The 14,413-nt window shown below is 39.1% G+C and overlaps 1 protein-coding gene across 2 annotated transcripts in view; it reads right to left on the bottom strand.

Moving 5' to 3' along the window:
* The window catches only part of AGAP2 (ArfGAP with GTPase domain, ankyrin repeat and PH domain 2), an 823,589-nt gene that overhangs the window by 75,077 nt on the left and 734,099 nt on the right, over nt 1-14,413 (bottom strand). For both annotated transcript variants that reach the window (XM_044083585.1, XM_044083586.1), the window contains exon 12: nt 9,925-10,044. In XM_044083585.1, coding sequence (XP_043939520.1) covers nt 9,925-10,044 — 120 coding nt within the window. The remainder of the gene's footprint in view (nt 1-9,924; nt 10,045-14,413) is intronic.

Raw genomic sequence — 14,413 nt, 5'->3', positions numbered from 1 at the left:
TTTAGTGGAGACCTGGCAGAAAAGATCCACAGTTAATACATGCAATTAAGTTGACTTAGTACATAGCTAATTATACACAATCTCCAGTAGATATATACAAAAACAGGTTTGACATGAATAGCAATTAGACTCTACATAGTATTCTTCTTCTTCTTTCAGCTTTTCCCGGTTAGGGGTTACCACAGCAGATCATCTGTCCGCTCATGACTGGCAGTGGAGATTTACGGTGTCGAGTTGCCAGCCCAACCTTCCACAGAAGGCACACACACGCACACACTCAAACCTAGGGCCAATTTAGAGTGTCCAATCCAACTACTGCATGTCTTTGGGATGTGGGAGGAAACCGGAGCACATGGAGGAAACCCACACGACAACAGGGAGGACATAGGTTCATAGGTTCATAGGTTCATACTAGGCTATCTGCCCTAGGGCATTTATAAGCCTAGCCAGAGTGTGTTTGGCTTTCGCCACCCATTTTAATTTTGCTATGCCCTTTTTCGAGGTTAGTATACTGTGCCTCTGTCTAACAGTGACACAGAAGTGATACCCAGGGTAAACCTATGATCTCCCATCCACTCATCAAGATTCCTCTTGAAGAGAGTCAATGAGGGACTCTGCCTAACCTGGACTGGGATTTTATTCCAGAGTGAAGGGAGCCTCTGGGTTATGAATCTGTCCCGCCAGCATATCCTATTTATTTCAGTGCTGAGGTTCAAGTCTCTCGAGCACGTAGCTCAATGGGATTTGGATTTTCTGAGGTGCAGCATGTCCATCAGTTTCGGGTTGGACATGGCTTTATACATCAGGCATAGATCGCCTCTGAGCAGGCGGTATGCCACTGAGTAGAGCTGGAGTTTCTTTAACCGGGCAGCATATGGCATCTGTTTGAGCCCTTTGATCCTCTTGGTGAGGTACTTTTGGGGTCTTTCCAGTTGCTGCAGGTGTCTGGTAAGGTACATCCCAAAAGGGGCATTGTACTCAATTATGGGCCTGATTAGGGATGAGTAAAGAGGCACGATGACCTCCCCTGATCTAGATGTGAATCCCTTCATGATTAGGTGGGCTATATAAAATGTTTTTCTAACCACTTTGGCCACATGGTTGTCAAATGAGAGAATGCTATCAACTTGGGTCCCCAGGTCCCTAATTACTTCTTCTGTACTTAATGGATTACCACCTATGTTTTGTGGGCACTTTGTTTTTGCCAAAGGGGATGACTATACACTTTTTGGCATTTAGCTTGAGGCCATGCATTTAGCTTGAGGACATGCAGACTCCGCACAGAAGGCACCCCAACCGAGAATCGAACCAGAGAACCTCTTGCTGTGAGGCGACAACTATAATCGCTGCACCACCGTGGCCGCCCCAGACTCTACATAGTATAATTAAGAATATTCTTCCAGATTTGTTACTGATATGCTACTCCTGTCTGAGCTCTGTCCCCAGTGTTGAATCCTGAATGTCTTATCTTCTTTACGGCAACTTTCCCATGTGCTCACTGTCTAGCTTCTTACTTTTCTATTGCATGATGAATGACTTGCTCCACAAATATAGAAGTTTATATGCCTGTTATACTTTGTATCTATGCTCTGTACCCTCTTACAAACTGGATAGGCATGACATATGCCAGCAGGGGACTTCTGTGTTTCATGCCCAGGGAACTGGCGGATACATGTGACCTAAAACAGACACCACTGAAGTCTAGTAACATATCGATTTAATTTATTGTAGTCATGTTAAGTAGCCTTAAAAAGGTCCTCTCACAGCAGCCTGCATTCATTTTTTTCAATGCTTAATGATTTATCAGAAGATAAGCATATAATTTCAGCAGCACTTTTCTGAGTCAGCCTTAACCTGAATGAGCACTTTTTCAGTCAACCTTAACCTGAAATGAGTGCAAATGAGTTTTGGTCATTTCCACATTCTTCAATTGCTTTCTAAAGTTTCCATTGATACAATGCAATAATATACAGGTAATTTGATTTTGGCAGTAGAATACATAATTTACAATTGCTAACAACTAGCAGCATCTCTAGTGTGGTGTACACATAGATAGTGAGACTGTTTATTTCTGACTTTTTTCTGACTTGGTCACCTTTATGACATTTCACATACTTTTTCATTATGAGCTATAATTCATTCACCTTTGAAAATATGAATGAAGCTATTAATTAGAAGAGAAAAGTATTGGTTAATGCAATCTGACAAACAATTTTAGTATAATTTTTTCAAACATCTTGCTCTCTCACATGGCACACACAACCTCCCTTATCAAGTGATAAGCCATTCAGTTAAGGAAATTATCTCAAAACAATTCTGTAACACCATTAGAAACTATTGATATTAAACAGGAAAACACAAAAAGGTATTAAAATTGTCAATGAATTAAATGCCCAGAGATGTTAATAGGACACCACCCGCAATCTAATTTTCTTGCCATCATAAAATTTCTCTTTCTGGGTAATGTAGAATGCCTTGTATCAGTATGTTACTTTCCTCAAAAAAGGGTCATTGCTTTTCCATCATTTACAGTTCATTTATACTTCCTTTGACAAACTAGGTAGTAAACAATACTGTGCTTATTAAAAGCCTTTTGGAGTTATGGAAAGAGTCAGACTGGCAGTACCCTGTCCAATTTTTACTTATAAATAATCTCATAAACTCTGAAATGAGTTGTACGATGCACTCAGAGACTTGAGAGATCATGTAATGGCACTAGATCCTACTTAAGAGAAAATCAGACTGGTTTCTACACTCCCTGTAAAAGACGATTCCTTTTCAAAGGGAGTTTCAGCTCTGCATCCAATTAAATGATTCATCAGACTGCTAATAAATAAATAAAATTCTTTAAAAACAAAAGTTAATAGAGTCAGAAATTAGGCAAAAGGACTGAGTCAGCTGTTTGTTGCAGCTATCATCCACCAGCTACCCCACAGCACCCCATTTCTCCCATATTGGTTTAACCCATGACCTCTTAAAGGCATCAGCTGATTAAGTACTTCTGTTTGCTACCTGGTCTTTTGTCAGAACTTAAAATATGATTTCCATGATATCTTCTTCTCTTGTTGTCAATGTACTACAGTACACTATTTTTGGATGCATGATTCAGGAGTACCTGCAAAGTGAAGGATTCAGTGTAGAAAATCTAACTTAAAAAGTACCGCATCAGGATACAGCGATGGACATCCAAATTAAGGAATAACCAGTAGAATGGGAAGCAACTGGTCAGTTGCCCTATGAAGATATTTTGGAGCCTTGCAGAGGAAACCAGTATAAACGTTCACTTGAACCTGGACAGCAAAGGAAGGAACAGGAAACTGTGGCAACTTTGATGCAGTCAGTGTTGAGAAGTGATAGGCCAGTGAGTTTCTGTATGACAGAACAACAGATGGAACAGGAATAAATTGAAGAGAATGTGCCACAGGAAGATGCTACAGAACTTTCTATAGAATGCCCACGGGAAATGAAGAACAAAAAAATGTGCCCTCAGTTTAGAAGAAAATGAGCTAAGAGAAGAGTTGCTTGATTTAATAGAGATAGATAGACATATTAAGATCAATGAAAGAAATAGATTACAGAAGTCAATAAAACCCAAGGGGAAAGTCACAGTTAGTTGTCTGTCAGGGGCCAGCATCCGCCATATCACATACGCATTCAAGTCTCTCAAAACAGGTACTGTTATGACTCTGTCATAGCCGATGTTGGCATGAATGACTTCAGATGTACCTCCCTGGACTATGTGAAGAGAGACATGATTGAACTCACTGAATATGTGCCTCAGGCAGGTATGTCCCCAGCCTTAAGCAGCAACCTACCTTCACCCAGAATGATGCATCAATACAAATGGGCTCCCAAATCTGACTCAAGATAAACAATCCACCTATCTGAACCTATCAATCTATCAAAATTCAACCCTTTACCTTGATCCTGAGTGACTTTAATTACCCAAACATAGATTGGAAGAACTACTCATGCCAGAACACAAATGCCCAGTGATTCTTCGATTTTGTCAATGCAAATTTATTTATTTATTTTACATTTATTTACTGGGAAAGTCCGACTGGACACAAGTCCTTTTTCAGCTGAGGCCCAGGGAGAAATGCTACACATATTACAAAGACAAGATTTGACATAGTACAACTTTATAGTTACAGAAGAGTGACATTTACATTTTCATATACCAGAAGTCATTTATGATTCAAAAATTAAGTGATAACACAAGATAAAGAAACATAGATAAGTTTACACTGATTATAGGAAGACACCATTAAGCATTCTGGTTATAGAATATCTACTCAGAGATAACATTAAACAATTAAGCAAAGGATTAAGTGTGGAAGGAAGATTAGGATATGAAGTATGATGAAAGAGACTATTTAAACTGAAAAAAAAAATCAGGTTAACTACCTGACAGTATTGGAGGGAAGGTTATTATGATTGAGCAGACGTAGGATGGAGGTAATCTATCCTGGTGAGTTACAATTATAGGTCCAACTTCATTGGAAGTGTGAACTGGGTCAAGGTAGTGATGGCTATTATATTTGTGGGCAGAGTGTTTCATTTTTTGGCTATAATAATAATAATATAATGCCTTGGAATAGCTAGCTGATACCCTCACAAGATGTGATAATATCTTGGACTTGTTATTAACCAACATGAGTAACCACTGCAGCATCCCTGCAGTATTATACTTCCTGGTACGATCTGACTGTAAAGCCAAAGTCACCATCTCCCCTGACACCCCCTCTAGCTAGGGTCAAACAAAAAAACTACTCCAAAGCTGATTACAGCCTTCTGAGGGATGGTATAAACAGCTTCACAGCCACTTCCCTTTCTCTAGGAACTGGCACCAGTATCCAAAACTACACCAAAGCAATATACGATCATTTATATAGATGAATGGAATCAGGAATATCTAACAGGACTAAATCATCCTCTGCAAGGAAGTCTAAACCTGTCTGGTGGACATCTGCAATAAATAAACTCTATAACAAAAGGAACAAATTGTTGTCCAGGACCAAGAAGGAGCAGGTGCCCAATTGGAAGCAATCTCTCCTTAGCCTGAACAAGCAAATAAGAGCACTAGTGAAATCCTCCAAAGCAAACTTTGAGTCCAAATTGGCCACATCTACTAGAGACAATCATAAGGCCTTCTTCACATGTCTGCAATCTCAAAGGAAGCACCCATATCTGTTTAGAATTGGTGGTCAAGGACATCACATATACAAATGCCATAGATATAGTAAACTTGCTGGCCGGCAGATTCAGGGAAAACTTCACCCCTCTGTTCCCCCATCAGTAAATCAGGACATTCCCAGTACCTGCCACCTTCCCCTTATATCTACGGAACAGGTCATCACTGCTCTCTGGAAGGCAAAAAATATAGCCTCCATGGGACCCAATAACATCCCAGGCTGCATCCTACATGAACTTGGGCAGGAACTTGCAGCACCACTAGGTGCCCTATTCAACCAAAGCCTGAGTACTAGCTTTGTCCCAGCTAAGTGGAGAACAGCCACTGTCATCCCTTTGCACAAAGGTGGAGCATCCACCGAGCTGGGAAATTACAGGCCATTGACCTAACTAGCCTGATCTGCAAGGCCCTGGAATGGATTATCATGGACCTCATTAACAAGGACATTGGCAACCTCCAAATTCTCGATCTCACACAGCTTGACTATATCAAGGGGAGGTCATGTCTGTTAAATTTGGTTGACTTCTTTGAGACAGTCACCAAAGCCATGGATGAGAGGAAGACTGTGTACACTGCCTACCTTGACCTGGCCAAAGCCTTCGACACCATTTCCCACTTGGGCATAATAGATAAACTCTCTCAACTAGGCATCAATCCATATGTTACTAGATGGGTAGCCAACTGGCTCACTGATAGAACCCACCTAGTCAAAATAGGGGAAGCCACCTCAAGCAGTAGACCCGTAATGAGCGGTGTACCCCAGGATTCAGTCTAGGGGCCTCTGTTATTTGGGATATACTTTTCTGAGGTGCAGGCCAAAACCAGTGGGCTATGGCTGACCAAGTTTGCAGATGACTGCAAGCTGGGCGCTGTCATCAATTTCCCTAGTGATGTGCACATCCTCCAAGAGGGTCTCACACAAACAAATGACTGGTGCCAGAAACATGACCTCAAGCTGAAATACCAAAAAATCCATCATCATCCCCTTTGTTGAGAGTGACATCCCCACAAATTATTACAATAATAACAATGTCTTAAGCACGCAATCATCATGAGAGATTTGGGCACCCAGGTTGATAGCAACCTGACTTTTGACCATCATGATGCTTCCATTGTATGGAAAGCTTTCTACATGGCCCACCTCATTAGTAAGGGTATCTCATCTAGGACAAGGAGGTCATAACATCCTTATATTCTTCCCTTATAAGGCCCATTATTGAGTACAACTCCCATTCGGCATGTACAGTAAAAGCACATGCAGCAGATGGAAAGACCACAGAGATTCCTCACCAGGAGAATCCAGGGCCTCAGAAATCTATCATACACAGATAGGCTAAAAACCCTATCCCTCTACTCAGTTTCATACAGACTCCTCAGAGGTGACCTCTGTCTGGTATACAAGGCAATCTCGGACCACGCCTGGATGGGACTGCTGCATATCCACAAGTCAAGCTCCACTCGAGTAACCTGCATGCCTGGCCTCAATCTGGTCTGTGATATCAACAGGACTTGTTGGCAGGACATATTTGTGTCACAGAAGCTCCCCCATTTGTGGGATAGACTCCCTCTCCATGACAAGCAGAGTACCTGTTTACCCCTTTTTAAGCGCAACCTGAATAACTGGATGGGAAACAGAAAATACGTCCCTGGGATTCCACCTGCGTCCCTGCTGAACAGGGGCATTGGGTGCTGACTTGTCTAAACATAGGCTAAACTCTTGGCTAGGCTTATAAAGGCCTCAGGCCCAATAGCCTAGTAACTTCCTATGATCCTTTGATCCTATGAAGAAAAACTACCAGCAAATAACACTGGAAAAATGAATACTTCTGTTAGAGGCATTTTGTGTTTTGAACATGAAGCAGTTGATTTATTTATGGTTTGGTGCTTATATTTTATTTTAAAGCACTTGACATTTGTACTGATTTGCATGAGTCATGAGCCATGTCTTGCTTTATTTTTTTAAATGCTTTTATTTCATTTTCTCAGGCTCATAGAATTTCAGACCTACTGATATTGTGTTGTGAACAGCCTTTGTTTTCCTGCTCTCCTCAGAGACATAGTTACTCTACATAAAGGCTTTTAAGTGTCTTTATTAGTCTTAAACAGGTCATAAACCTTACCTTAATTTTGATTAAATAGATACAAGAGTTTGTTTTCAAACAATCAGAGACTCACCTTGCATTTTTTGCTGCTGAAGAAAATACCAGCCTGATTTTCATACACCCGCTGTCTTGTTACCTGACCAACTGTCTTGACCCTATTACAAATAGGTTTAAAAAAAGCTTATGAGTATTACCAAACCTCATTAATTGATGGTGATTACTGTTTCAGTGAATAGTATTAAAGGTACCTTAATACAGGAAATCTTCTGAAGTGATCAAGTCGAGAGAAAGGATTTCCTCCAGACATTAGAGGTTTGACACCTTAATCACAGCAGGATCAGATTTTAGCAAGCTAGACCTCTAGGACATGGACATACTGTTTTAGATTGTCACCTTCATATAAATCTTTCTGCTTTTTTTGGCCCTTTCATAGCTCTTGTACCCTGTCTTCAGGCTGTCCATCTGAGTGGACTAATAATATATTTCAAACAGTCTTTTGTCAAGGAATCTTGGGTTATGGAGCATATCTAACCAATTTCTTTTGTTCTCACCAAACTGATCTAAAATCGACTCAAGATTCACTGTATTTGTTTGGACCTGCAAATATTATGTTGAGTAAGGAAATTATGTAGCATATTGTCTGTAACAGTGGTTTTAAAAGAGTGTCTTGGGGGGTTGCATTCCCTCACAACACAAGTTATGGGTCAATATGCAGTAATGGGGGGAGAATACGGGAGAGGGATAGGATGTGGTTCAGACCCATCACCAACAGATGGATAAGAATGGCTAGTGGTATAAGAATGTCCATTCCTTTGGTGGCCTGATGACTGGCTGCATGAGTGAATCTACTATACCCTCAAAGGGTGTTCAGTATAGGTAAGCCAAATGTCCAGCTCTTTCTCAACCACATATACTGCCATCTGCTGTAGAATTGCCATGCCACTAAAGACAATTGTGCAAGCAGACAGTATACATGTTTATTCACAATTCAGCTAGCAGTTTACTGTTAAGACCTTCCCATGAACTTTGTACACTGTCATCAGATGGACAACAGAGTATCGTGGCTCATATAGTGATGAAGATGACGAGCATCAGTTGAGTCATGTGTCTATGTAGGCTGTTAGATTTCTTGGTAATATGGAGGTCACTGCACCACTAAAGTTTTTCACAATGTTATAGTACAGAGATTAAAAGATGCAGTGGAATCATTATGAGTCAGCTGTAATTCCTGTTGCAAACTAAACAAGCAGGCTTTTCACTGGCAAACTGTGTGATGGACCATTGCCTCAAGGTCCACACACCCAACTAAATTGTCAGTGCCTTTTAATTTTGTGAAGCAGCCATATGCAATTTTGGAAATTATACTAAATGTCCAACTTACTGAATGAGATCATTGAAAAGGGACTATTAGCAAGGATACAGAAGTTAAAAACTGGATTTGGAATTCCTTCAGATCAACGTTTACAACCTTGTCTCAGTCAGAAGTTTGAGTTTGAGCATTTTTTTTAAACACCATTACTGAATTATCACTTGTGACATAGGCACATTTACATCTATATAAAAGTAATTAGAATGTGCTAACACTATGCTTCATATATATATATATATATATATATATATATATATATATATACTGTATTCCTATATATCATGTAACCTAAGCAACATTACATAAATTATTCAATTCCTTCTACTTTTTTTAAACAAGAAATATCGTTATTAAACCATCACTTAGGACATAAGCGATCATACATTTATATAAATGAAAACAAACCACACAGACACAATCCTAGTCACAAGCATTTTACATCACAAACCATACTGACACACTCCCAGCTGCAAACAATTCATATGATTTATAATCTACCCAATCATTTTCAGTCAAACATTACATAGCTCATTTGTGTCTTGACTTCTTTTAAACCTCATTCCTCCCATGTATGTATTGTTGCCACAATTCCCAGTTTTTCATATGTAGTTTCCTCCTACCTTTTTTGAAAGATCTCAGTTCCAGTTGTTTTATCTCTGTTACTAGATTCACTCCAGAGAATTTTTCCTCAGGTAGACAGCAAATGTTGGAGGTGTGATGGGGAAGAAAGAGGTAACTGGGGACATATTTCCTGGGAATGCAGTGAGTTGGCGGACTTTGAGGATTTCCTGCGGGATGCACTGCTGTTGATGCTGGGTGGGCAGATTGGTGTGATGGAGGAGATGATTTTTCTGAGCTAGGATACAGAATCGGAATTGCCTAGACATGGTAAGACCTTGCTGTCTCTAATTATGATGGCTGCCAAAAAAGCAATTAGTAGAAAATGAGTTTGTGCACTTTGATAAATATGTACAGAGACGTTTAGTGTAATCCTTCATTAGCCTTTAAATGGTCGCATTGTAGCAGTTCACCAGTGCTTAGTGACCAAATAGGTGCTCAGCACTGGAAGGCTTGCACATATCTGACCTGGCCATAATGCAAGTGTTTTAAATGTTAATGGGATTGTACAACTTCAGATAGGAAGACCACTCATCTAGTGTTAAAAGTGAATTCATGTTAAGTATTATAGTACATAAGAATACACATCTGACCAGTGCTGCTGGCTGCATTGAAACTTAAAATGAAATAAGTGATCATACCTATACTTTGCCCTTTGGCTGAGGCTGATGAAGGGCATCTCTGAAGGTTTTTGTCAGAACTCAAAGTGTTGCCAAATCCTTGTTCTTCCACTGGAACCAGAGCTCCTGGACTGGGAGTATCTGCAAAAGCAGAAAACAGCATAATTTCAAATGACCATAGTAAGCCTGTTATATAATATGTATTCTAATCATGCTGTTGTTGCTTAGTGATGATTGGTAAAAATAATTATTCCAAGCTACAGCTGTCCAATTACATTCTGTCTCAGATACTCACTACTACAAAGCAAGCTCAGAATTATGTATGGTATATTACTTGCAGCAACCATAACAACAACAACAACGACTGAAATACAGCAGCTGGTTATTTTATTATTTTTTATATCTGGTTTCTGTTTTCTTCCTATCCCGCTACCTTTACAGGCCCCTTGCTTCTTCAGGCAAACCTATCCCACACCATAGTTCTTCAGACCATGGCTTTACCATGCAGTGTCTGTATGAAAATGCTTTCATCTTGTTGTATTCTGTGATGGATGCTTGATTTCCTATCTTCACTTCTGGAATTTTGTATATATAGGAGCCAAACCATGCAAGCATCCACGTTTTAGCAATGGTATTAGTCAGTATACCCCTCTCCTTTAGCACCAGCTACAAATGTACCAGCATTCACTCAGGCAACAAATGCAAGGGCTGATAACAAGAATCTCAACAAGAACACTGACAAGGGCAATCAGTTTGCCCCTGTTGGTTTTCATAACCTGAAATGGTTGTGATGTACATGTAAGTCATCACTTTCACATACAAGGGGTCATAACCGGCCTTAGGCATAGGCCAACTAGGTGGCTGCCTAGGGCACCGCTCTAGCAGGGGTGCTTTTCCAGTAATCTGGATGGTATAGGTATGCCAGGATGGGGACACCAGGTGGTGTGGGGAGGATATCACTTAACTGGAACTGTAGGAATACAGCTCAGGGGGGCATGGCCATAAAGGAGGAGGGTGAGCAGCTATGAGCCTACTCTCTTCTTTCAGGAGGCAGAAGTCAGATCAGGTTCTGTAGTGCCTACCTCTTATTGAAAGCTGGGAGACGATGCTGACAGACTTTATGTATGACATCATGTATGAGGACATGGTAAGACCTACATAAACATGAGCATGATGTATTATGCTGGCATCTATGTGAGTTTGTGCAACTAACAGCCCGCTTGGTGACAAGTGACCTGATATCTTGAAGACCTTTTGCCATGAAAAGGTTACTGCTGCCTTGGAACAGCTAAATGAAATATAAATAGTGTGAATAAAGTATTCTAAATCATAAGAATCCTACAAAACAAGTCTGGAGTTGCCATATGGAGGATATCAAATAGGAAAATCAAGGGTAAGTGCATAACCTGAAGTGATTTTTTTTTTTTGTATAAACAAAGAATTCTTATCAGATGTTAAAGGCAAGCACACTGCATAAGACAGGTGTTGTGCATAACCTATAAACACCATGTTAAAAGTTAGTAATTCAGAAATCCAGTGCAGCAAGTTGACACTGTATAAGATCAGGGCCTTTAATCACACTTAGACAAGCATTTTGTGTATTTAGTGATCTGTCACTTGTGCAAATATAAAAATAGCAATAATTTTAGATCGAATTTAAAAAGGTCAAAACTTACATAGACAAAAAAATAAAAAAATATATATATTTTTTGTAGGGGCAAGCTCCATGCACTAACTACAGCCCTGCTAATTATATATAACAATGCCAAGATCTCACAACAGTGTAATAAGGGCAAATTTCCAGACTCTACTGTTCAGTGGTCTTGGAAGGAAAGCAGCTAAAAGGCTGAAAAACAAACCTGTAATTCAGTCGTTCTTATGAGCATTTTCTCTTACACACTTCAGCCCTACACACACACATGCATGTCCTGCCATCCACTTCCATCATGTACACATTGCCAGCTTAAAACCAACAATGCCCTGTTTTAGACAACCACTGCAGATTACATGAAATATCACAATGGAAAAATAAATACAAGAACATTAGAGATTATACTGGAAATGGTAGGAGAATGAGCAAGCCGTGTGATCTATATGTCAAATCCCCCGAATGACAGATATATAATAAAAAAAGGCTTAAATATTAGGTAGTCAGTAGAAGAATTTATCAGATGCTGAAGTAAATCAAGTTTGAAAATGAAAGCACAAACAAATTGACAGAGTAAACTTTACAAAAATAACATGCATCGATATAACACACACATACATATATATATATATATATATATATATATATATATATATATATATATATATGAGCAAACACAGGAAAAAGGTTCACGCCAAACCGAAATGCAGTGCTTGGAATGCATACACAGTCCAGAAACCAAGAAAATCCAGCACTTGCAAATAAGTATTCAATAAATGTTCAAAACCCTGTAAACCATGCATCAGGGTAAAAGGGATCCAAAAAAAAACAGATTTAAATAAGTCTGTCCAAACTTTTAACCATACTGATGATGCCAGGGGGCGAAACCGGTCACTGGTCTGTGTTGCAGAAGCCAAATGGCTGCTATGTAAGTTGTCTGAATGTTTGTTCCACTGGATTAAAAGTTTGGATACACTTATTTAAGTGTGTTTTTTGGGTCCCTTTTACCCTGATGCATGGTTTACAGGGTTTTGAACATTTATTGAATACTTATTTGTGAGTGCTGGATTTTCTTGATTTCTGGACTATATCTATATATATATATATATATATATATATATATATATATATATATATATATATATATATATATTGTACATGCTCCAATGCTAATCATCTATTTGGCATCTTATTACAGATACTGTGTGCACACTGAATTGCACTAGCATGGAAAGTACTATTTATTTATTGAATTTGGTAACTAGGATGATCTGACTGAGCCATACAGGATTAATTTTCAGCAGAAGCTCGGGAAGAAAAACTCCAAAAAAATGTATAAAATTTTAAGTTTAAGATTTCTAAAATACAGCTAGCATAACAATAAAAAGAAAGAAATGTACATACAAGCTTGATTAATGTACAGATGGAAATATAGTTAGAGAATTTACACGCATTAGTTTGAGTTGAATTATTAAGTCAGAAATGCAGTTATATAGACAGATAAGAAGTATGACAGGAGGAAGCAAAAGACTGTAAGGGAAGACAGATAATAAACAGTGACACCATTTGGAGAGAGAAAATTCTTTTAGATAAAGCTTTTGGAGGAATGATCAAGATTTTATAGGCAAGAGGAATGATGATGAGTATTAGATGAATAGAATTGTTTTAAGTAATGTTAGGGAAAGAAAAAAGTTACATTTATGAATTTGTCGAGATAAGTACAGTTGCATACGTCCTACTTACCATGTAACAGTTGATGTTTGAATTCTTCACTGCCTCAGTGGCATTTTGGGTTATCTGCCCCCATCTATCAGTACTAGCCAGCTTTGAAAAGCTAATAAACTCCTCCCTCTTTCTTCATGTGACAGCTGAGTGGCTGAGCATATTCTGAGAGGGAAGACTTCACCTGTAACAGGAAGCGAGTGTTCATGCTTTTTCTTCTCAACAAAAGAAAGGAAAGTACCTGAAGCCAGAAACATCTAGTAAAAGTAATTTTGCAGCCAGTCACAATATCATATACAACCGAAATCCAACAACAAATGAATCAATGAGGTTGAAAACCACCACAACTATACACAATCTGGTAGAGAGAGGGTGAGTGCTGCCACTGAGGCAGTGAGGAATTCGAACATCTACTGTTACAGGAAAATAGGACTTATGCAGCTGTACTATTTTAATCATTCCCACTGCCTCAGTGGAATTTTGGTTATATTCCGAAAGCTTAATCTGCTAGGGATATGGAAGGATAAGGTTCTAGATTGCTTTGGAGAATGGTCCTAGCAAAGCCTGATCTGGACCTTGAAAAGGAATCCAGTTTGTAGTGCTTTGTGGGGGTATGAATGGAGGACCAGACTGCAGCCTGTATGTAAAATCTTTTCTCCCTTATTGTTTTTTTTTTTTTTTTTTTTTTTTTTTTGGATCAGAATAAAACTCTGTGAGAGTGATGACTTGATTCAAGGTAAATTCAGAAACAACTTTAGGTATGAATGATGGATTAGTGCTTAACATAATCTTGTACTGTGAAAAATCAAATAGGGTTGGCCCACCAACAGCTTATAGATCAGAGACTTGAACTGCAGATATCAGAACAATGAGTAGAACTGTCTTCCAGGTAATGGACAATAAATAAGCCCGAGAAGCAGGTTCAAAAGGAGGGAAGGTCAATTCTTTCAAAAATAAAGTTGAAATGCCAAGGAAGAGGAATTTGCTTTCGAAAGGGTCTCATATGCCATACTCATTTCATGAAGTTTCTGACTACAAAAAGAGACAAAAGAGGGGGGGGGGTCCATGGGCAGACAAGCTATGATGGCTGCAAGATGCACTTTGATAGAATCATATCCCCAAGTAGTTCACACAAATATT

The sequence above is a fragment of the Protopterus annectens genome, chromosome 9.part0, assembly GCF_019279795.1.
Source record: "Protopterus annectens isolate FY-2018-M chromosome 9.part0, PAN1.0, whole genome shotgun sequence".
NCBI lineage: Eukaryota > Metazoa > Chordata > Ceratodontiformes > Protopteridae > Protopterus > Protopterus annectens.
Note: the sequence above shows the minus strand (reverse complement) of the source record. Positions and strands in the feature narration are given on the sequence as shown.